The 24,636-nt window shown below is 39.8% G+C and overlaps 1 protein-coding gene across 2 annotated transcripts in view; it reads right to left on the reverse strand.

The window, feature by feature from the left end:
• Window positions 1-24,636, reverse strand: part of COPG2 (COPI coat complex subunit gamma 2) — a 95,590-nt gene that overhangs the window by 15,495 nt on the left and 55,459 nt on the right. For both annotated transcript variants that reach the window (XM_073899207.1, XM_025854914.2), the window contains exons 10-20: window positions 20,270-20,403; window positions 19,652-19,719; window positions 16,939-17,127; window positions 12,293-12,388; window positions 11,732-11,975; window positions 9,695-9,770; window positions 8,772-8,875; window positions 8,147-8,272; window positions 6,991-7,053; window positions 6,387-6,526; window positions 5,644-5,815 (exon numbers count right to left, since the gene is read on the reverse strand). In XM_073899207.1, the coding sequence (XP_073755308.1) occupies window positions 5,644-5,815; window positions 6,387-6,526; window positions 6,991-7,053; window positions 8,147-8,272; window positions 8,772-8,875; window positions 9,695-9,770; window positions 11,732-11,975; window positions 12,293-12,388; window positions 16,939-17,127; window positions 19,652-19,719; window positions 20,270-20,403 (1,412 nt within the window). The remainder of the gene's footprint in view (window positions 1-5,643; window positions 5,816-6,386; window positions 6,527-6,990; window positions 7,054-8,146; window positions 8,273-8,771; window positions 8,876-9,694; window positions 9,771-11,731; window positions 11,976-12,292; window positions 12,389-16,938; window positions 17,128-19,651; window positions 19,720-20,269; window positions 20,404-24,636) is intronic.

Consider the following 24,636-nt stretch of genomic DNA (forward strand, 5'->3'; position numbering starts at 1 on the left):
ACACACCCAAAAAAACCCACAAAAGCAAACCCAAAAACACGCCCAGACGATGATGCTGATAGGCGGTCTCGGGGGTCATGGGTCCTCGGGTGAGAGTCACTGCGTGGAAGGGGCCGAGTGGAAGGCGGGCAGAGACGTGACGCTTGAGCAGGTGAGCCCCTGAGCCGGGGCAGGTGACGGGGTTGGCCTCAGAGTCAGGGCTGTCAGACGCGGGGGAGAAGGACCCCGGCCCAGGAAGACAGCGAGCAAATGGATGTAGCCAAGAAGGCCTCCGGTATGCTGGTGGGGGTTGGGGGGGTGGGCGGAGGCTGGCAGCCTCAGATGGGAGTCAGTACAGCACCCGGAGGATGAAGAAGCTGGTCACCCAGGGTGCAGGTCAGGTAGGGAGCAGATGTGCCAGACCAGCGCGGGGACTCCCGCACGTGCCCGGCAGGCGGTGGTAAAGTCGCACGGGATGCTGAGGGTAGAGCCAAGGGTCTGTCTCTGCGCACAGTGATCCTGCACACAGTGTGTAAACGAGAGACAGTGGAGTCTGGGGCCGCCATGGGAGGGTAGTCGAGGGTGTGTCACAGGAGATGGGACAACAAAGGGATAGGCCAGTGGAGGAGTAGAGAACCTGTGGCGGCTTGAGGGGCTTGGGTTTGGTAAAAGGGCATCACGGAGAGTGGAAGAGTGCCCTGAAGAACTCCCATCCGGGGATATCGGCAGCTCTGGGGGCAAGAGGAAAGGTGTGTGTGGTAATGAGGCCAGAGGGCAGCAGCATGCTAATATGAGAACAAGTGGGTCCTGTTGTATCTGCGGGCAAGCGCTCTCTGATGGGACGACAGACAATGTAGAATATTCCCAGAGGGAGAGGCAATGGGACAGCCAAGCATAAAGCACGGGTGCTCCAGGGCAGCTCACTGGACTTTGAAAGCACCACACCGAGCACTGGTAAATATGTATGCTGTTGACGGTGACACCCTACTTATATGTTTACTGTTTTTCCAATGGAAATGAGCAGAGGAAAAATGGAAAGAGAAGTGGTTAAAATGAAATTGGAATTAAGCTGACAGTGTACTTACTAAATAATTCTCAGAATTATTGAGCAACGTTCTATTGGTTATGACGCACAGCACTGCCTATTAACTTGATCACCGTTAATGGGATAAAGGAAAATGCGAGGAATATATAAAAATTAACTGTTGTAGGAAAAGAGGTGTCTGCCTGCAAACTCTCTCAGATAATCACAGGGAAGTGGGTAGATCCAGGAGAGTAACGTCATATCATCTGGAGATAAATTCAGGAAGTGAAGCCTGAAGGTGCTTCAGGTGTCCAAAGATGAAGGTGCGTGTAAGTCATCAGAGGAATTCTGAGTGATGAGAGTAGGTTAAGGAGGAAGTTCCCATGTAGAAGCAAGCCTGAGTGCTACAAACAAGCAGAGGTTTTTCCCTAAGGCCAAAAGAAGGGACAAGAGGAAATGAGTGGATATGCCACGTTTACCTTGCCTTCTGGAGAGATGTTATCATGTAAGAAAGGCAGCAATAAAGATTTGTACCTTGATGATGGGGTGACAAGGGAACATGTAAATAGGATGGGAAGACAGGCTGAAAATAAGCAGAGAAGGGAATGTTAAAAATTTCAGTGTATTTGAGGAGAGCCAGATCGGTGACAAGATGAATGAGCAGGTGAATAAGGAGATTGGAAACTGGTAGTCTTGGCCAATCTCATAATGGGTCAGACTGGAGGAATACTGAATCTAAGGCTAGACTGATACCCATTCTGGTGACTGAGGCAGAGGAAGTGGTGGTTGAATAATAATGTTCTACCTATCCTACTTTTTTAGTATTTGATTAAAAATGCGGAATATGTGCTTAGCTTGGAAGAATGCAAAGTTTCATGAAGGGTCATGAATAAGGATCCCAGTGAGTGGTTGGAGGTAGGTAAAAGTGAAAAAAATCTGAGATAGATTTCAGTTAATTGAAGCTGTTCATGTAGAGTGTCAGTAGTTACTATGATTAATATCAAACACCAAATAATGGAATGGAGACTACAGATTGGCCGGGGGGCGGGGGGCGGGGAAGGGGGGTTTGGAGCCCATCGGAATCCTGCAGTAGCTCAAGTGCTGGCAGAGAGTCGAGCCCAGAAGTAGACATGAGCTATGAATTGTCATCAGCATCCCTCATGACAGAAGGAGAAAGAGGCTCCTACGTATATACTGTGCAGCTGGATCTTAGGATGGATATTTCCATTGGAGACTTTTTGAGTGAGTTATTTAAATGGGCTGAAGTGGTCTGAGATGAGAAGTGTGAGGCACCAAGGCCTGATGGTCCCATAATACAAGCTATAGAGGGGTCACAGTGATTCTGAATAGGGAGTGGGACAAAAAGTTCAACAGGCAGGGGCCAACCTCGAGGTCCAGTGAGGGGAAAGATTTGTAGAATGTTGCACACGTCATCTGTGAGTGCAGTAAAGCCTCAGGGGAAAGAAAGTTGCTGAATGGGAAAGGACGCTAAGAAAAGAATGCTGCCTTGAAGGCTTTTCTGAACATTTTTGCATAAAGGAGGAACAGCTGGAGGACAGAAGAGGACCAGTAGGACTCACTGAATTGAGATCTGTGATACGGATAACTCCTTCCACACACTGCCCATGATTTGCGGGAAGGACTTACGGGAGCCTCTTGATGTTGGGTTCAGGTAAATTCTGTCAGATGGGGTTTAGATTTTTTGTACACATATAAAGTAAGGGGGAGAGAGAAAGTTTAAAGATGAAGCAAAGATCAGAATAATTGCTAGAACAACTCTGGAGGTTGGAGTGTGTGTGTCCTGTGAACTGTGGAAGACTTGATTTTCAAGACGATAAAGGGAGAAAGTGGGTAGTTCCAGAACTGAAGCAATAACAACTTCTATTTATTGAGTATTTACTATGTGTCTGGTACCATGCTAATCATCTTATTTAATTTCATTTCATCCTTATAACAGTCCTAAAAGGTTTACAGAGAATTAATAATCTGTCTAAGTTACCCAGTCCATATGTAGCAGTCAAAATCCAGATCCCAATCTATCTCCCAAAAATCTATCTATCTCTGTCTTTCTATTATGCTATACAGTTTTCAAGTTGATAGAAATCGCAATCTGTGTAATTTCTTTTCTCTTCTGTGGTTGTATGAAGAATATACTTTTTGCAATTAGTAGAAGTGATGTATAGATCTTCAGGTGATTGGAAAAATTCATAGTATTTGCAGTGGGGAAAATGCAAAAAGGGGGGGTGTGGGGGGGTAGAAGACTCTTATTACCATCTATGCCCTGGTATTTCACTTCTGTTCTTTGCACAGCAAAGACTCTGAATTGGCCGTAGATTAAAAATGTGAGAATTTCTGACCAAGACTAAAGAATAGAAAGGAGTTTGGTTTTAAGCAGGTATATGATGGGTCAAATATAAATTGACTACTAACAATTAAGTGTTAAAGGTCCAAGTGTTGAGACAAAATTCCATTTCTTTTCTCCAAGATGCAAAGACAAGAGTTTATAACTCTAAACGAGAGTTTAACACCAATCAGCAAACCCTTTGAAACATTTAAAAGGAAACAAAGTTCTCCAAGTGCCAAATTTTTATAAACAAAATACTAACAAACCACCAAGCAAAAGAGTCCATAGCCAGCAGACCAAAGGTTGAAACCTCTGGGCTAATTTGTAAGATCTACGTTTTAAAAATAAATTAACTCCTTAGGAAGGAGGGGTGAGAAAACCTTCCCTATGCTTCTTCTCTTGGTAGAAATGTTTTCTCTTATTGTTGTGGTTGTTTTCTCCTGCACAGTGTAATTTCTGTAATTTTGATGTTGTTGTTTTCTGTATTTTGATATTGTAAACTTGTATTTCTTGTATTCTGTTAAGACCACTCCCTGGGGTGTGAGGCACCTGAGTTATCAATTATTCAAGTGAACCTGGGGAAATGGGAGGAGCTAGTATTCCCAGTTGGGAAGAGTTGGGATTCTTCAGTGAGTTCAGCATTTCACTTCCCTTTAAAATTAAGTTGCAAAATAATGGCATCCCTTAAAAAAACAGAAACCTTCGAAGTACAATATGGGGGGGAATTTTGAAAAAAAGGAGAGGTGGCTATTGGGGAAAAAAAAATGATAAAATGCAGTTTCCCAGGATGATGGCTAAAGCCACAGGGCGATGCTAAGACTGGGCCCCAATACTGGTCTGGAACAAGGGTAAATAAAATAGCTTGACCTAAGAGTACAGCCAGCTTCATTAGTGGACATCCTTTAGACAGAGGGAAACAGACCAGGAGAGAAAGTGAAGCCAAAAGGGGATGGAGCTAGAGAAACTTCATAAAGGGATAAAGGAGGTGATTAAAAGTCAAAGTCAGATGGCCAAATGCTTGAAAGAGAAATATTGGAGGCCAGATAGGAAAGTGCCTTCCTACCCAGGGGGTTATGGATCCAGAGTGGCTGCAGAAGAGAAGTGCAGGTCCGCCGAGGGCCAGAGGGAACCACCTGGGATTCAGACCCAGCAATGGTGCCAACTTGAATCTACCTCGTGCTAGAGTGAGTAGCCTGGTCTATCGTCCAACACAGAGGAGATTGGGCAGGGGCTCCCAGAACCAACATCTAAAAGGGGAGTTGGGAGAGGGGCTAAGAGAAGGCAGGTTAAGCCCCAGACAGAACTGAATGATGACCAGGGATAACTATTTACTAGTACTTTTACGATTTCTTGTAACTCTGTAACTTCTTTCCCCAGTATTTGTGAATTTTGTTAACTTCTGTTTTTTTCCTGTACCAGTAGTAAAAATTGTTTCTTCGTGTATTAGTAGTAAAAATTGTTTTTTTTGTGTACTAGTAGTAAAAATTGTTTTTTCCTGTACTAGTAATAAAAATTGTTCAAAACATAAATGCGATACGGGTGCTTATTTCTGTAAAAACTGGGTAACAATGTCGAGATGTGGAGTGAATGTGGGAAGAGAAGAATTCGGGTGGGAAAATGGGAAAAGAAATCAAGTACAATAAATATTTGACATTCACGAAAGGTCAGTCATAAGACCTCAAACCCCAAATATGTGGACCCTACTGGCCCTAGCAGTTGGCCCTCCTTCATAGGCCGCCCCGCTCCTCTCTCAAATCTGCATATGGGGTCAAGGAGAGACTCACAACGCCCTTCTCAAATGTGGCTACACAGAAGTTGGCTAAGCCAATCATCAGGATGAGACATACTCTCAGACACCAGCCTTGTGCGATAGGACCCCAGAAACAATTATTTTAAAATGCCATGGACCTACTAAATACAAAGTCCTTAGGATGGCCCAGAAACAAACATTAGGGAGAAGGAGGCTATGACCCTTCACAGGAGACATCAGGTCCCTGAACCCTCATTAGTGGTTACACCGTTCCATCAGGAAGCCTGAGTTCCTTTTTGAGCTACCACCATATACATTCAGTTTTTAACATTAAACGCCCAGCAAATATTACTCAGAGACTTAGTTATAAAGTTAATATTTCTGCAGCAGTAATTAATTTTATAAATATAAACATACCGTCATTATCCTTACATTTCGTTCTGGAAAAGAACCATATTCCCGAACCCCACACATTTGCCCAGATATTTAAGAGCTCAAGTTGTAATGTGTTCTTACTCCTCTCTCTTCCCTCCTGTGGGTTAGTACCTGCTGTCGAGTCATCATCAGGCAGGCGAACCAGAGTGTAACATATTCCCGGCTGATTGTAAGCGAGGCTGGGGGCTGGGATGCAACACAGCACTTCATGGGAATCCGACGGGTCCACCTGCACTGTCACCTTCTCCAGTAGCTGGTCGTTAAGAGTATTGGTACAGTCAAACTGAAAAGTCAGCAGACAGAAGAGTTACGAGGGCTAACAACTGTTTTCAAGCAAGCTGTTCCTTCCCACCTGTGACCCACGACTCCGTTCTGGAACCCTCTAGCCTTTCCCTCTCTGAACTGTCCTGCAGGTCTCCTCATAAGACTTTTCTTGAGGCAACAGGGGTTGCCTTGAGTTACTTTTGTTTCTCTTATTTGTCAGTTTCTTCTCTCTCCTGAGATTGAGTTCTACCAAACAAGATGGTAGAAGTCTGACAGCTAAGAATCATACTGAAATCCAAGTTTGTGGACCGACCCACTTAATTTACCCTGATGTTAAGTGAGGACTGTTTCTGAAGAGGTCCTATGTGATGTTGTCTGACTCCTTCAGACATTTCGGGTTTATGTCCTTATAAATTTTAGCCCTCATATGGAGGCGTTTCTGTAGCTATGGAGTTAGGAAAACCCCCAGAAATGAGGCCAAGTCCCTTCTCAGTAGAAAGCAGCTTGAATCATGAGCCAGAGGGGGGAAGCAATACCCGTCTCTGAGCACAGGGAGCCGCTATGGGAGCTGGTGAGGGCACGTCCCTCACCTGGAACACGATGTGATTGGTGAACACGTGCTTGATACAACGAACGAAATATTCCGTCTCTGCTTCTGTAAGTTGAACAGGCTCGGAAGACTTGAACAAGGGTCCCAGATCCATAAACTCGGGAATGGCAGCCAATTGTTCTTTTGAGAAAAAAAGAAGAGAAGGAAGAAAGTAACATGAGAGAGGAACAGACATCATTACTCTAGGTGCCTAAAATGTTTTCAGTTTCCACTGCCTTAGTCACAGTTGAAGGCTCAACTAATATATCCCCAAGCTTTAGTGAAATAATCTCTTAGGGTTTTTATATACTGAATTACTGAAAAAAAAGAAACTAAATTCCTCATTTTATAGAATTTGAGTTCCCTGTTAACCAAGATACAGAGTAAAGACAATATTCCCAGCTAGTAAGTTAGCAGTTGGAAACTGAAAAGTCCCATGGACTCCAGGTAGCCCCCAGCAACTGTCACCTGTAACAACAGATATTCAGTCATACAAAGATTTCTTGTACTAAGAATTAGTCACTTTGAATAAAAGTAGTGGACTTCATTATATTTACAATGCCTGGGATGCAAGACTATTATTTCTACACATCAAATTATCATACCTTGGAAAATGTCTTGCCTGGAAGGAGCCAACTTCTCTGGCTTCGTGGCCACAAGTGTGATTTCTACAAAGACAGATATGAGCAATCAAGTGAGTTTCTGTCCCACTATCAAGCTAAAAATGCAGACAAAAAAAATGACAGAATCTTCTAGCAGATATATAAGGAGCTATTCCTCAATCATACCAGTAGGTTCTTTGTCACCTTTTTTGGAGAGATGCTTAAATTAAAAAGTGTATTTAGTGAACGTATTTTGTGAAATAATAAAGTGGCCCTAAATATACAGAATTTGCTTTAAATGGACCAGGAGGTACAAAAAAAAAATTACTCTTAAAAGGAGGAGCAATTTATAAAACAAATCTCATGATTCAAACAGGAAAAATTACTGGTATAGTATCGACAGAAAAACTGAAAAATTTGAAGGTTAGCCTAATATCTTTCATCCTTAGTTTGAGCCACTAAACACTTTTTTCTTTTCTTTTTTTTTTTTTTTTTTTGTTGTTCGAGTTTTAAAGTTTGACATTCTTTGGGAATATTTTTTATGATCTTGTCCCATATATTCTTTCACAACAAACCTCCAATAGCAAAATTAACTGAAACTACCAATTTCAGAAAATAAAAACAGGAGGTAACAGCACAATCACTGTTCTGAGACACATGGTGACCACGAACTTTAAATGCTGTTAACACTTAGCATTCAAAGAAGAAAACACTCAATCTAGGTAATGTTTCATACTGTATGTGAAAACCAGGGGATAACTTTTAATTTTTTTTTAAAGATTTATTTATCTGAGAGAGTGAGCGCACACGGACGTGCAAGAGTGGGGAGGGGCAGAGGGAACCTTTCAAGTAGACTACCCCCACTGAGCGCGGAGCCAATGTGGGGCTTGATCTCGATCTTGTGATCCTGAGACCATGACCTGAGCCAAAACCAAGAGTTGGATGCTCAACCAACTGAGCCACCCAGGCGCCCCAGGAAAAAAACTACTTTTTTAAAAGCCTAATTAAAAAAAATACATCCATCTTAGTGCCACAAGATTTAGGAGTGACAATTAAACAAAGAAAAGAAGTATTTGAGCAAATACACTAACAGCATATTTGACAGATGTAAAACATAAAAAACCACATAGAAAAACTAACAGTTAAGCGTTCCCATTACCTGCTTTCTGCTCAAAGACGGGAGCCATAGCAAGAGGAATAGACTTCATGTCAAAGGGCTTCTCTGAAGGCTCCAGTGTGTACTGGTGGAGGGCTTTCTCCATCCCTGGCACTGAGACGGTGAGGCCTATCAAATAGAAATCTCAGCATTATAACAATCCTAGGATCCAGGCAGGCCCAGATTTGTAATATTTACCTAAGTTTTCTGACAAAAGAGAAGAGTAAAACCATAGACTTCATAGCCAAAATCATTAAAAATGAAGCTATTTTATAAAACTGCCTTATCATTTTGCCCAAGGAAGCATGAGAGCAGAGCATAAAAATTTCCAACAAATTATAAGTACCTTTCGGAAAAGAAAGCAACTTAGCCATGTGGGAACAATCATAACATAAGAAACAAAGGTAAACCCAACCAAGAGGGAGCTTGAGGAGAACAAGGAACAAGCCATGTTCCTTGGGCCTTTACCTACTTTAGGTTCCCCTAGAAATGGAAGTGCAGTCAAAGACAAAAAAAACAAGCATTTTGCCTAATGAAGTCGGCTCGTATGCAGATCATGAGATAATGCTTCCAAGACACCATTTGGGGAACAAAAGTGTATTTGTCTCCATTCTTGGCTCTCACTGACCATTGAAGATATATGTAGCATTCAGTGCCATCTGCCTCTGCTGCAGCACATTCAGATAGAAAGTAGCTCTGTCCCGAACCTCATCATCGGTATCCATCATACACCTGTCCAGGGGGACACAGAAGAGGCAGGTCACGGTACCCTAAAAACTGCCAAGAGCCTTCTTTATCACACCTAAAGGGCACAGTTCAGATCATCTGATACTACTTTTATAAAAGACCTCCATAACAGCCCGCGGTGGATCCTACAGTCTCCATAAGTTTGGGAGACTGTTCTAAACTGGTAAAGAAATAGGGTCATTCCAAACCAGAAGCACACCATGAGTAGGCATTAGAATAATTAGGAAGGACACAACACAAGATAGCAGCTGGGAGTCTATTCTTGAATATGCAACCACATGACCCTGGTAGATTTAGACTTCTTTATAATTACGAGACGGGAATATTCTGCTTTCCAAGGATACTAACAAGGATTCAGAATCCAGGCATTGTTACCACTCAAATGGCAATTTGTTTTATTTAAACTGGCCAGCCTTTGGCTTGTGATTTTTCTGCTTCAATTACAAGATGTAATCACAGAGTATTTGCAAAAGCAGGTCTTTTCCTCATCAAATGGGGAGTCAGAGAAACCATGAAAAGCTGATTTTTCAACTCTCTATGGTGAATCACTTTGAAGTTGGCCCCTATTATGCAAATTGAGGCATGGGCATTTAAGTTACTTCCTCAAACTCACACAACAGAAATTCAAAGTCAAATTTACACGTACACAGCACACATACGAGATTATTAGAAAGGTAACAAATGCCATTTGCCCCTGACTTACTCCGTCTGTTCTACTCTCAGGCCCCACAAAGCATTTGATACGAGGAATTCTCTATTCAGCCATACGATGTTCTTTTTTTTTAAAGACATTGTTTTACTTACCTTTGTAAGAGTACAAGGATGCTTGGGAGAAGATTCTCATTTTGAGCCCCAAATTTAGCCAAAGCACTCACAGCAGCTAGAATGAAGCATAAAATAAAACAACATAAATACTGTATTGGTTTCTCAGAGTTAAGCAATCATCATTAAAAAAATTAAAAAAGAGCGTTTCTTGACTTTATTTCTTTGATCCATGTACGCATAACTAGAAATCTGCAGGCCCAAGAGAGCTATGGATAGGAAAATCCTCCAAGAATCATATGTATTTCTTACATGAGCTCTCCTCCACTCTGACCACAACCCCTTGTATATCACAGTGATGTAATTCAGCTCTAACTCAAACAACCAGCCCCACGCATAATAAGAAACTCTGTTGTTAAATTCACTTCATTCAGTAAAAGATTTATCGCCCACCTAACCGTTGTCAGGAATTGTGCCAGGTGCTGGGGGCGGAAAGAGGAAAGACACAGTTCCTGACCTCCAGGACTTGTACTCTAGTGGGGAAGACAGGCGAGGAAAGAGATAACGAGGAAGTCCTGGGAGAACTCCATCCAGGATGCAACTTAGAACTGCTGAAGAAGTAAGCCGAGGAGCTGACACTTGCTAGCTGTGCGAACACCTGGCGGCCAAGCAGCGGTCGCCAGAAGGAGAAGGGGGGGGAGCATTACGGGCATAGAGTGCATGTACGATACTGGAATGGACAAAACCAAGCGAAGCTAAGGCGGACGCTCTGCACTGGAGAGCAGGGGGAGAACAAAATAGGGACAGGTGCGCCTCAGAATTCTTAGGAGTGGACGTTAAATACAGGATAAATTTGGGTATTTGTAGCAGACTGCACTACAGCCAGTTTGTAAGCACATCCTGTATGCGGAGTGTGGAGAACAGACCGGATGCCCGTGGGACTCACGCCGTTGGACCAGTCGGGCATCTGAGGGGGAGGAGAGCCTAAAGCAGTCTTGTGAAAACAGAGACAAAAGAGGACAGAGAAATCGTCAGGAGGTGGGATGGACAGAATTTTGTCAGAGGGCAGACGGGAGTTCTAAAACAGCAGAAGTAGTTTCCGTCTTCACAACGGAGTGGATGGTAAAGGTGAGGATTTGCGTTTGGGTTGAACTTGAAGTGCCTGAGACGGTGGACACACAGGTTCAGGAAAGAGACACAGGACTGTGATGTCACCGCATGCCAGCGGAGCACCGAGACGACCCCCGGGGAAGAGAGTGTGTGTTGTAAGACAGACTCCCAAGAAAAACTAGTATTTTAAGGAATGAAAGAGAGGCCCGAGAAATCAGACCGGGGAGAGACGGAAGATGCGGGCTACTGTGGACACCACAGGGAGAAAGAGTTTCGAGATGTGTTTAGTCACAAGTCCATCAGGCTGAGTGAGAGGTGAACAAAGGTAAGAACGTCAGTGACTGACTTGATTTTCCAGCTAGCTTCTAAGTAATTTTTAAAAATAGAAGCTCCAGAGGGCTTTTAAGGGAGGGAGCGAGATTAAAGTGAGTTGAAGAAAAAAATGGAGAAAAAATTCATGGAGGCAGCTAGTAACAGCTGCTTCAAGTTTACCTGACAGGGGAGGTCTAGTCAGTAGCTAGTAAGAAACAACGCAGCAGAGGAGGGCTTATCATTTTTAATAGGAGAGATTTTCACCTGTTTGTATGCTAAGGGGAAGGAATGATTAGAGAGGAAGGAGGAAGTAAAAAAATTTCTAAGACCTGTGTAAAAGTCACTTAATTGAAATACACGCACACAGTTCATAGATATTCAGACTGATGGCTCTGACTCTGAAAAAATGCATGATGCCATCACTGTATTCCTATCGTACTGAAAGTCAAGGGTCATTTGTCTCTAACATAAGGCAGAAATGAGGATGGAAATTGGAGTACAGACCAAGAGCAGTGTGTCTGGCCTAAGTATGCTCCAAGACCCTACTGTCAAATAAACCTTGCAACTTCATTTTCCAATTTCATCACCACCCCCTTGAGTTAACAAACATTTCAAAAGATTAGCAGATACATCAGTATCAGTGTTCCAACGACTCACCAGCTCTGACAGCCTCATTCTCCAGTACGACCCTATTAAAAATAAAGCGGATATACTTGGAGGGGACAGGCGTTCTGGGGCCCTCTTTGCCCAGCAAGTGTAGAATCTTAGTAGCCAGAACAGTGTGTTCACAGTCCTCAATGAATTCACAAAGGTGGGCTAGACCTGCTTCTTTACCCTCGGGGTTCTCTTCCACAATGCTGATTATGCAGTCCACAATGGCCCGCTTATATTCAAAGCCTCCCTGGCAAAAGAGAAAACTGCCATTCATTCTGAGGACGCTTTTTGGAGAAATGCTTCTACTCCCAGGCTCAAGCTTCTAATATTCAAATTTCATTTCCTTTCCCTTCTGAAAGAAACAAAAGTGTTTTTTTTTTCTCCAAGGGGGAAAACTAAAACAATAGCATGTTTAGTAACAATAAAACAGCAACTAGAATTAAGCATACCATTTTGGAGGCATGCCGAGATGATAGAGCTGTTACAAATACTATGTAGGATATTTCATGGGAATCATAAAAATTTAGGAGAGCAACTTCCTATGATGAAAACATGTCTACCTACATCATCTCGGAGCATGTTGGAGAGGAAAGTCATCATGACGCTGTGCTTTCGAGGGTATTTCTGACAGAGAGCACTAATTGCCTGTACAACCACCACCTGTGGAAAAACAAACACAGAAAGGACGTTCATCTTTACACCTTTAGCTACAAAGCCTACTTTCCCTCTTATTTACTGCAAGCTAGGGCGGCACGCTAGTTATCTAGAAGGGCAATAACGGTTCTTCATGAAAGATAGGCAAGGAGACTTCACAGGAAAATAAAAAACAATGTACAAATGAAGTTCATTCAAGAGACCCCATCCCTTTGCTCCAAGCCAATAAGCACAAAGTTTTAAAGTGAAGAGTAAAAATAAAAAGCAAACAGAGGGGCGCCTGGGTGGCTCAGTTGGTTAAGCATCGGACTCTTGATCTGGGCTCAGGGCATGATCTCACGATCATGAGATCAAGCCCCACCCCAGGCTCTATGCTCAGCTCGGAGTCTACTTGAGATTCTCTCTCTCCTCTCCCTCTGTCCCTTCCCCCTGCTCGCTCGTGCTCATGCTCTCTCTAAAATAAATAAATTTTTTAAAAAAGCATAAACAGACCGATTTCCATAGAAGAAATAGAAAATGACGAAGGAACCACTTCACAAAGTGGTTTCTAGGAAAATTTTACAACTTTGAAGACCACTGTCAAGAAGTGAGCAGGGTATGAGATTTTCCCCTACTTGCAAGCTAACAAGTTAGTCTGCCACAGGTTCATGGGTTGTGGTAGAGAAAACACAAGACTCCTGGATCAGAGATGAAGGACAATTAAATACAGCAAAAGCAGTAGCTAGAGCATCAGCATTTGGGGGCCAGTTTCCTCAGAGGGCAATGTGAAAAGGGCCACAGTAGCTCTCATTAAGAACCCTGAGGTGTGGAACTCGAATATTCTAAAGAGGGTAGTAAGCAGCTGGACCTTTGTGCTGAGGGGAAACTTCTTTATTATCCTGGACAGTGAGCAGGCTCTAGGGAAAGCACTAGCTGTATCTTCTAGGACTGTGTGGAAACCTGCCCTTTACTTTTAGAGGGAGACGCTTTATCTTCTATGGCTGGAAGAGATCTTGCAGTATACAAAGGGAACATATACATGCATAACTAGTTAGAAGATATACTGGATACAATCATTTATAACAGCAACAACAAACAAAATAAGAAAAGCATTTTAAAAGCATTCAAAACTAACAAAAATACATAAAATATTCTTGAAAGGGACAACAGTAGACTTGAACAAGTTAAAAGATATCCCTCGTTCTTGGATAGGATGTCTCAACATCATCAAGATATCTTGATGTGATCCCACAAGAATGCCAATGAGATTTTTTCATGAAGCTAGACAAGTTAATACTAAAATTCATAAGGAAAAATAAACATGTAAGAATAGCTAGGGAAAGAATGAAAACAAAGAGCCATGCAAGAGGACTGAGAGCTATTAATACATCCTACAAAGTGTGTATATTTAAAATAGTGTGTGGTATTGATACATGAATAAATGAACAACAGAACAGAATAGGAAGCCCAAAAACAGACCCACATACATATGGAACTTTAGCAGATGATAAAGGCGGTATCTCAAATTACTGGGGCAAAGACAGTCTTTTAAATAAAATGGGGGGGCAACTGGATAATCACTGAAAAAGGATAAGATTAGATCTATTTCTCATACCATATATAATAATAAAGAAAGAAGATAGTAGGAAGGGAGCAATGAAGGGGGGGGAATTCGGTGGGGGAGACAAACCATGAGAGACTATGGACTCTGAGAAACTGAGGATTCTAGAGGGGAGAGGGGTGGGGGGATGGGTTAGCCTGGTGATGGGTATTAAAGAGGACACATACTGAATGGAGCACTGGATGTTATACAGAAACAATGGATCATGGAACACTACATCAAAAACTAATGATGTAATGTATACTGATTAACATAAAATAAAAAAAATCCAATGTATCAGAGATCTAAATGAAAACATGGAACTATGCATGCACTGGAAGAAATCATAGGTGAATCCTTATTCACCCCATCAGATTCTATAATCTGAAGGGAAAGCTTCCTAGATTCCTCCCTCCTTCCCTCCTTCCTTCCCTCCTTCCCTCCTTCCCTCCTTCCTTCCTTCCAGAGTGGCGGAAGTGGCTGAAGGAGAGGGGGAGAGAAAACCCTAAGCAGGGTCCACGCCCAGCATGAAGCTCAGCATGGGGCTTGATCTCAGAACCCTAAGATCATGACCTGAGCCCAAATCAAGAGTCGGACAGTTAACCAACTGAGCCACCCAGGCGCCCCTGAAGGGAAAGTTTTCTACTACCCAAAAGTCAAATGCAACAAGATTGACAAATCTTACTACATAAAAATAACAAAAGACACCATAAGAAAAGTCAAAAGACAAATGACAAACTGGGAGAATATATCATAACATATTTCATGGATAAAGAACTAATATCCCTAATATATTAAAAAAACTTGAGGGGCACGTGGGTGGCTCAGTCGTTAAGCGTCTGCCTTTGGCTCAGGTCATGATCCCGGGATCCTGGGATCGAGCCCCGCATTGGGCTCCCTGCTCAGCGGGGAGCCTGCTTCTCCCTCTCCCACTCCCCGTTTGTGTTCCCTCTCTCGCTGTGTCTCTCTCTGTCAAATAAATAAATAAATAAAATCTTAAAAAAAAAAAACAAAACTTAAAATAATTGAGGAAACAAAAGACCAAAATTCCTATAGAAAAATGGAAAAGAGAGATGAACAAACGATATTCAAAAAGAAGTATTACATGATCTTTAAAAATGTAAAAAGATGTTTAACTTCCCTCATTAAGAAGAGAAATTCATTAAAACTATACTGAGATCACTTTCTCATCCACCAAGCTGACAAAACTTCAAAACACAATACACTCTACTGGTGAGGCTATGGGGAAACTGGCACTCTTATACGTGCTGGTGGAATTTAGCATTCTCTACAAATAGACTACATATTGATTTAGCCTTCAACCTAGCATATGAACTTCTATGAACTGACCCTGAGATGAACCTCCAACATTTTAAGAAAACATATGCACCAGGTTATCCACTGCAGCATTATCTGTCATTGCAAAATACTGAAAACTATCTATATACCTAAGCACAGGAGACTCATTCAGTAAGTTATACTACACAATGACCTTCATAACCTCCTAAGGTTCCCCAAGATTCAAAATGTCTACTTGAATATATAGGCTAAGTTTGTTTTTTAAAAGTCTAGATATAGGGGGTGCCTGGGTGACTCAGTTAAGCATCCGACCCTTGATTTTGGCTCAGGTCATGACCTCAGGGTCCCGAGATCGAGCCCTGTGTCAGGCTCCACACTGAGCGTGTAGTCTGATTAAGATTCTCTCTATACCTCTCCCAGTGCTCCTGTGTACTCTCTCTAAAAAAAATAAATAAATAAAGATAAAAAGTCTAGATATATAGAAGAGAGTAAATAGAGCAAGTTATACTTGTTTGAGAAATAAGAATGAAATAATAAAATCTTTCTACTTTAATTCTTTTAACTGAAGTTTATTTTATTGTTCTTTTGATCATCTCTGACACATTCTCACCAGTTCTATTCAACATTATAGTGGAAATCCTAGTCATTTTAATAAGGCAAGAAAAAGAAAGGGAAGGCATTTAGATTGGAAATGAAGAAGCAAAACTGTCTCTATTCACAGATAACATTATTTATACAGACAATCTTAAGAAATGCATTAACAACTACTGGAACCAATAAGGGTACTCAGCAAGGATACCAAGTTATGAGAAAGCAAAAAATATATATATCTATTTTTATATACTAGCAAACAATAAAATAGAAATTTCAATAGGATATAAAAGTATAAAATATTTTGATATAAATTTAATAAAAGATGTGTACAAGATCGATAGAGTAAATGCTATAAAACACTGCTCAGAGAAATTAAAGAAGACCTAAATAAAGGGAGAGGTATACCATATTCATGAACTGGAAGAATACCATAATGATGTCAGTTCCCCCCAGATTTATAGATTCAACATAACTCCAATCCTAATTCTAGCAGACTTTATAGAAATTATAAGCTGATCCTAAATTTTATATGGAAATGTAAGGGACCTAGAATATTTAAAAAAAGGACAAAGTTGGAAGACCACCTGCTTTACATTTAAGAAGCACCATAAAGCTACATTAATCAATACAGTATGGTACTAGCATAGGATTGACAAATAGATCAACGGAATGTGATAAGGAACCTAGATATATACCTACAATTATATAGTTATCTGCTTTTCAAAGATGCTAAAGCACTCTGATGGGGAAAAAGAAGACTTTTTCAACAAATTATGCTGGAATGACTAGATATTAGTATGGGAAAGAAAAAACAAAACCCTGAACTTATCACACACAATATATATATATTTAATTCAAATTGGATAATAGACCAAAATGTAAAAGCTGAACCCATAAAACGTTTAGAAAACATAAGAAAATATCTTTAAGGCCTGGAAGTAGACAAAGGCAATAGAACAGTGAAAGAAATTAATAAATTGGACTTCATAAAAATTTAACACTTTTACTCATCAAAAGATACTGTTAAGAAAAGAAATAGGCAAGCCAGAGACTGGGAGAAACATGACCATATTTAAACTTTTACCTTGAACTCATCTGAGATTTCAGACACAAAAGAAGATATCTGCTTCATGAGCCTGTCCACACTGCTCTCACTCCCTGTTTTGAGGAGTGTAGTAATGGCCAGGGTTGCAATGCTTCTGTTTGAGTCTGTGATCAAGTTTTCTAAGTCCAGATTGCAGGCAGTAACAGCAGAGGGGTGCTTCATTGCCACCTTGTGGAAGGGCAAGACAAATAATAAGCAAACTGCTACTAATGAAGACCAGAACTTTAAAAAACAAAGAAAGAGGTAAATAGAAATTTTAATTAAGGTAAGCGGCTTTTAAAAATCTAAAATGGGGCAATATAGGTCAAAAGTAATTGTTTTAAGAAGAATATTTCCAATTAATAAGGTATGATATATCATTTGATACACGATTAACTGCCAGAGTCATAGTAAAACAAAGCACTTTCTCTTCCTAGGTTTCTATAATCTTTGTAACAATATCACAGTCTGTGTTTTTTTTTTTTTAAGATTTTATTTATTTCAGAGAGAGAGCACACAAGTGGGGGGAGACAGGCAGAGGGAAAGGGAGAAGCAGACATCCTGCTGAGCAGGGAGCCCAACTCGGGGCTTGATCCCAGGACCCTGAGATCATGACCCGAGCCAAAGGCAGACGCTTAACTGACTGAAACACCCAGGCGCCCTCACAGTCTGTTTTATTACAGTTGGCCTATTTCCCTTTATAGTACATGTGTACATGGATATCTATTCTACTAGATGTAAGGATCTCAGAGAATAGTACCTACTGTGGTAAACACTGCTCAAAGACTGTTAATATCTTATCACTTAGAAAACATTTCTGTATTTCAGCAAACTCCAGCCACTAAAACATGTCTGTCCTTCTCCTGCTTCTTTGCTTTTGTCAAAATTGTTCACTTCTCCATCTCAATATTGGTACAGAATCCTTTACCCACAATTTAAAAAATTTAAAAAAAATTTGTAAAACAAGTTAAATATTAATTTATTCCACTTAGTGAGGAGAGTCCTATGTATAGCACAGGCTTTAAAAAAAGAAATATTAATGTGTTTAATGGTAGGGTACTGCTCTAGGCTCAGTGGGGTTAGTATATAAGATAGCACGATATTGCCTTCCTAAAATTCATAAAATACTGAATTCTGAGGCACATCTGGCCCCAAAATTACAGATAAAGGAATGTGGACCTATATCACTTCTTAAAAAAACAATTCAAACTGTTATTTGTAAAGGGTTCTTCTGTGGCTGTCCCTATAAAGGTTTTTCCATGGCTTCTCTACGTCCAATTGTTCATACAATTAATTTATAATAGATCACATACTGCCTTATTTTTTTTAAAGACTTTATTTATTTGAGAGAGGGAGCGGGGGGGAGGGTCAGAGGGAGAAGCAGACTCCTTGCTGAGCAGGGAGCCTAATGCGGGACTCGATCCCAGGACTCCAGGATCATGACCTGAGCCGAAGGCAGTCGCTTAACCAACTGAGCCACCCAGGCGCCCTCACATACTGCCTTATGACAAGTCTTCTACTACATTAAACTTTCATTTCAAGGGTGCCTGGGTGGCTGAGTTGGTTAAGTGTCTGCCTTCAGCTCAGGGCAGGATCCCGGGCTCCTGGGATCGAGTCCCGTGTCAGGCTCCCTGTTCAGCAGGGAGTCTGCTTCTCCCTCTACCCCTCCCCCCTGCTCATGATTTCTCATGCTCGCTCTCTCTAATAAAATCTTAAAAAAAAAAAAAAACTTTCATTTCAAATGTTTATGGTTATTTAATTTATTCTATGTTTCTGAATTATATCGTTTAAACCTATGGTGTCCAAAAGGGTAGCCAATAACCAAATGTGACTACTAAGCACTTGAAATGTGGCTATTCCAAATTAAGATATGCTCTAAACATAAAAATAAGCACTGGATGTCAGAGACTTAGTGTGAAAAAATATAAGGCAAAATAGATCTTTAATAATTTTATACCAATTCCATGTTGATATGATTTTACATATATTAGGGTAAATTATTAAAATTATTTTCATCTTAAAAAATGTTTAATGTGGTTACTATAAAATTTAAAATTATACATGTGACTCACATTGTGTTGCACCAGCACTGTCCAAGAAAACTTTCTACAGTGATAGAAATGTTCAAGACGTAAAGCACTGTCCAATATGAGAGTCACTAACCCCATGATTACTGAGCACATGAAGTGTGACTAGAGTGACTGAGGAGCTGAATTTTTTATTTAATTTTACTTAATTTAAATGGAAATAGCCACTCATGGCTAATGGGCATCATATTGGACAATGTGGTTCTCAGCTGTAAAGTGCTCAAAAGTCGAATTATAGGGCGCCTGGGTGGCTCAGTTGGTTAAGCGACTGCCTTCGGCTCAGGTCATGATCCTGGAGTCACGGGATCGAGTCCCGCATCGGGCTCCCTGCTCGGCGGGGAGTCTGCTTCTCCCTCTGACCCTCTTCCCTTTCGTGCTCTCTATCTCTCATTCTCTCTCTCTCAAATAAATAAATAAAATCTTTAAAAAAAAAAAAAAGTCGAATTATAATCTTTAGCTGAATAATAAAAATGGCCACACCTAAGGCCACAAATATAAGGAAGGTGCTATAGAAGTGAAGCCCATAAATCCTATTTACTAACTTGGGGAGAAAGCCAAATGCTTCACATGTAATGATTCTCAATCAAACATTGATATAAGTCAATAGTTGGCAAAGGGACACCTACCTTGTTCAAAGTCCTCACAGCTGCATATCTCAAAGCTGGCTTAGGAGAGCTACAGAAAAGTTGAAGAACTAGAAAGGAAAAAAGATCACTGTGAATATAGCTCATTTCATCATATTGCATATATCTGAAAATATAGTACATATAGTATTCAAAATATGCATAAGGAGATTAGATCACAGCATCAAAACTTCACATCAGAAATGTATCATCAAAAATAGTAAAAACACTTTTTGTTAAACTATAAAAAGTGTAAATATAGGAAACAAAGTTTAGTTTTCTATAAGAATTAATATACCCACTAATATCTGAATTTGTGGTAGCAATACTTATAAGAGCAAATGGACTTTTTAAACATGAAAGAGAACTGAAGGCATGAAAGTTACTTGATTCTAAGCAAAAAATTTTTAATGTTTTATATAGGGAAATGGTAACTTCAGAAAAAGAGGTAATTAAGTAAAGAACAACAAAAATAAATCATCTTCATATCACAACACAAAGGTAAATATAATACAGCTAAGGTTCAAAAATCATTCTTACTACCTATCCTGCAGAACTATGGAACTTAAAACAAAAACATACAAATATAAACAAAATCCAGCTATCAAACACACAACTAACCTGAAACGGCAGGTGCCAACTCCCTGGCAGTACAGTTAGGAAGATGGATGATAGCTGACGCAGCCTCATAAATAACCATTTCATGTTTATTTCGCAAGCAGCTCTCAATGAAATCAAAGAGTGGACTTTCATGGCTGACAAATAAATACACATAGGGCATCATTAGATATCAAAAAGAACAGGTGTAATATGCACAGCACTTAAAAACACAGGCAGACTGAGAAGCACTTTTGGAATTATGGATGAAGGACCTCTGAAAATCCATTCCTCCATAAAAGCAATGAGAACACTGGCATAAATTTTCAAAATTAACTTTTTCAGCACTCTAGAAATTAGCCAAAGGCTTACAACAATCCCAAAAACATTTATTCAAGGAAAACAGCTGAATCTTCCTAACAACAGCAAACAAGCTTTCTAGTGTTTTCACTTGCTCTATTTCTAGTCCCTCTTCCCAGTTTCATGGTGGCCTTGGAAATCAGCAGCCTCAGAATCTCAGTAGCTATGACAGCCAGCAGCCTAGCAGCCACTGGAGAAGGCTGATGGGTTTGGAGCTCCCTCAGAAGCCCTGTCCCCAGGGAACTGTACACTATTCGGCCTGACTGGTGCTCCCTAGAAAAGCCCCGTTCATGGAGCTAATCTTTGTTTCATCTGACTCAGAGCCCAATCAGTGAGGAAAGCTCTATCCTCAAGCAAGTTCATCCCAAAAAATCAGTGGCAACTGTTTAACACTGCAGTTGCCGGGGCAGTGACTCCACCTGGGGCAAACAAGAGGCTGGCCAAAAAAACTCAAAAGGAAAATCTGAGAAACAAGAGCTCCATGGGAGGCTTTTCCAATTTCTGATGCATTCCTGGGGATCCAGAAGGCCATGCACATGTAGAAGGCCATGCAAATAACCAGGAAAGACAAGATAAGGCCTAACCTTTCACCCGTGCTTGCCTCTGAGGTTCTGTGCATGTAGGAAGTGAAGGCTAAGGCAGAGTTGTAAACTGCCAGAGCATGGAAACCAATTTGTCCCAACACACAAAGTGCCCATTAGAAAAAGAGTGGGAGACCTACTGGCTTAAGTCATTTAAGAAACTCTGTCAAATCATCAGCTGATGACTTAGCTAATTAAGCAGAGACTTCAGTGACTGCATGTGACAAAGAGTAAGACTGCAGAATTTGTCCAGGAAAGACATTAAATAAATGACAACAACCAGCAACAATAACAACCTCTGAGGATGGGGAAGAGGGAAATATGATTACTAGAGTTACCACAATACTTAAAATATCCAGTTTTTGACAAAAAGTTATGACACATGTAAAGAAATAGTAAAGTACGCAGTCCATAGCCAATTATTCTTGGGGAAGCCCAGGTATTAGATATGGCATTGGATGTACCAGACAAAGACTCTGTCAATGAATATACACCTGTTCAAAGAAATAAAGGAAACCATGTGTAAAGAATTAAAGAGAATTAAAGACATGGCAATCATACCTCACCAAAGAGATAATATCAATAAAGAGAAATGAGTTTTGGTTTATTTATTGTGTTGTTGTTTTTAAAGAAACCAAATAGAAATTCTGGATTTGGAAAGTGCAATAATCAATGAAAAATTCAAATCTGCAATTCAGCAGCTGATTTGCACTGGCAGTAGAAAGAAATGAGTAAACCTGAAGGTAGGTAAACTAAGATAATCCAGCTGAGAAAAAGAAAAAAGAATGAAAAAAAAAAAAAAAGAACAGAGCCTTGGAGATCTATGGAATATGACCAAGGGTATGAACAATTGCATAATAGGAGTCCCAGAAGGAAAAGAGAGACACAAAGGGGCAAAAGGAATGTATGAAGAAATAATGAAAAAAAAGTGCCCAAATTTGATGAAAGCACTAATCCATGCACTTGAGTCGCTCAAAAAATCCCATGGAGGATAAACAGAAAAAGATCCACACAGAGACACACCATAAGCCAAAGAGAAGATTTTTGACAGCAGCAAGGTAAAAACTACTCATTGTGTAATGAGTAAATGAATAGTTTTTACAGGGGAACATCAATATGATCAATGGCTAGCTTTCCACCTGAACAATGGAAGAGATAGGGCAGTAGAATGCCATAGTCAAAGTGCTGAAATATAGACAAGAATTCTATATCCAGCAAACTATCCTCCAAAAACGAAGGCTAAAAAAGACACTACCAGAGAAGCAATGACTGAGAGAATGCACTGCTGACAGATTTACAAAAAATACTAAAGGAAGTCTTTAGACTTAAAGATTTACACTAAACAGTGATGTGAATAATCAAGGAGAAAGAAAGAGCACTAGAAATGATAAATATGTGAGCTGATATAAACGAGTCCATAAATTTTTTTCATTTCTCTCAACTACTTTAAAGGACATAAAATATTACAAAGCAATAATTATAACATTATAGTTGACCCTTGAACAACAGGTTTGAACCACATGGGTTAATTTGTATGCAGACTTTTTATAATAGAGTACTGCAAAGGTATTTTCTCTTCCTTATAATTTTCTTAGTAACAGTTTCTTATCTCTAGCCTACTTTATTGTAAGAATACAGCATATACTACATAAAACACAACATACGTGTTGCTTATGATATCACTAAGGCTTCTGGTCAACAGTAGGCTATTAGCAGTTACGTTTTGGAGAAGTCAAAAATTATATGCAGATTTTAGACTACCTGGGAAGTTGGCTCCCTTAGCCCCCACATTCTTCAAGGATCAACTGTATATTGTTGGACTTATAACACATACACATCATATACATGACAATTATAGCAAATAGGAGTCCAGAGAGAATGAAACTATACTGGAGAAAAGATTCTATTTTTTACTAAAATTAAATTAGTATTAATCTGAGGTAGACTGTGGTAAAGTAAAATGCACATGCTAATCCCTAGAGTAACAACTAAGAAAAAACTGAAAAAAAGTGAAAATATTGACAGAAAAATTAAAATGATACACTGAAAATATTCATTTAAGACAAAACAAAGCAGTCAAAGAGGACAAGAGAAACAAACAAAAAAAAAGGCAGGAGACATATAGAACAAATAGCAAAATGGCAGAAGTAAATCCAACTATATCAATAATTATGTTAAATGTAAATAGTCTAATTGCCCCAACCAAAAAACATAGAGATTGCCAGACAGAATAAAAAAGCAAGATCCAATTATATGCTGTCTACAAGAGACACACATTAGATTCAAAGATACAAACAGGGTGAAAGTAAAAAGATGGGAAAAGATAGGCCATGCAAACAGTAACCATTAGAGATTAGGATTGACTATATTAATACCAGACAAGTAGAATTTAAGACAAAAATCTATAAGAGAAAAAAAGATATTTCATAATGAGAAAGAAGTTAATATATCAGGATGATATAACAATGATAAACACATATACACTTAATAAAAAAGCCTCAAAATATATGAAGCAAAACCTGACAAAATGAAAGGAGAAATAGATCATGTAACCATAATAATTGGAAATGTCCATACTGACCCAATAGTCAATAGAACTAGACAGAAAATCATCGAGGATGTAGAAGACTTGAACAACGTAATCACCCAACTTAACCTAGAACATTCAACCCAAAGACTGTAAAATACATTCTTTTCAAGTACATATGGACAGTTCTTAAGGATGTAATAAGTGCCGGTCATGAAATAAATGTCAATACATTTAAAAGGGCAGAAATCAAAGCATGTTTCCCAACCACAACTGAATTAAATTATAAAACAAAATAAATTTAAAAAATCCCCAAATATTTGGAAATTAAACATTTTCTAAGTAACCCATGTATCAAGAATAAATCAAATGGAAAATATTTTTAAACCAAATGAAAACAAAGACACATCAAAATTTGAGATGTATCTAAAGCAATGTAGGAAGGAAATGCATAGCTTTAAACACTGATACCAGGGAAGAAAAGTCCCAAATCAATAACCTAGGCTTCCACAATTAAGAAATTAGAAAGAGAAGAGTAAATCAAGCCTACAGCAAGCAAAAGAAAGAAAATAAGATCAGAGATCAATAGACTAGAATGCAGAAAAGTAATAAAAAAGAAAATCAGTGAAACCCAAAGTTAGTTCTTTGAAAGATCAACAAAATTGACAAATCTTCGGCTAAACTAATTTAAAAAAAGGAGGGGGGGACAGAAATTATCAAAATCAGGAATGAAGAAAGGAACAACACTACTGACCCTAAAGAAATTTAAATGATTATAAGGGAATATTATGAACATCTGTATGTCATTTCTGGGGATTTGTCCCTAGAAATACCAAATTACCAAAACTGACTAATGAAGAAATACATAATGTAAATAGGCTTATGAGTTATTTAAAATCTTCCCTCGGGGGCGCCTGGGTGGC

Source organism: Callorhinus ursinus, unplaced genomic scaffold, assembly GCF_003265705.2.
Source record: "Callorhinus ursinus isolate GAN/ISIS: 27379988/994484 unplaced genomic scaffold, GSC_fseal_2.0 scaffold12, whole genome shotgun sequence".
Lineage (NCBI taxonomy): Eukaryota > Metazoa > Chordata > Mammalia > Carnivora > Otariidae > Callorhinus > Callorhinus ursinus.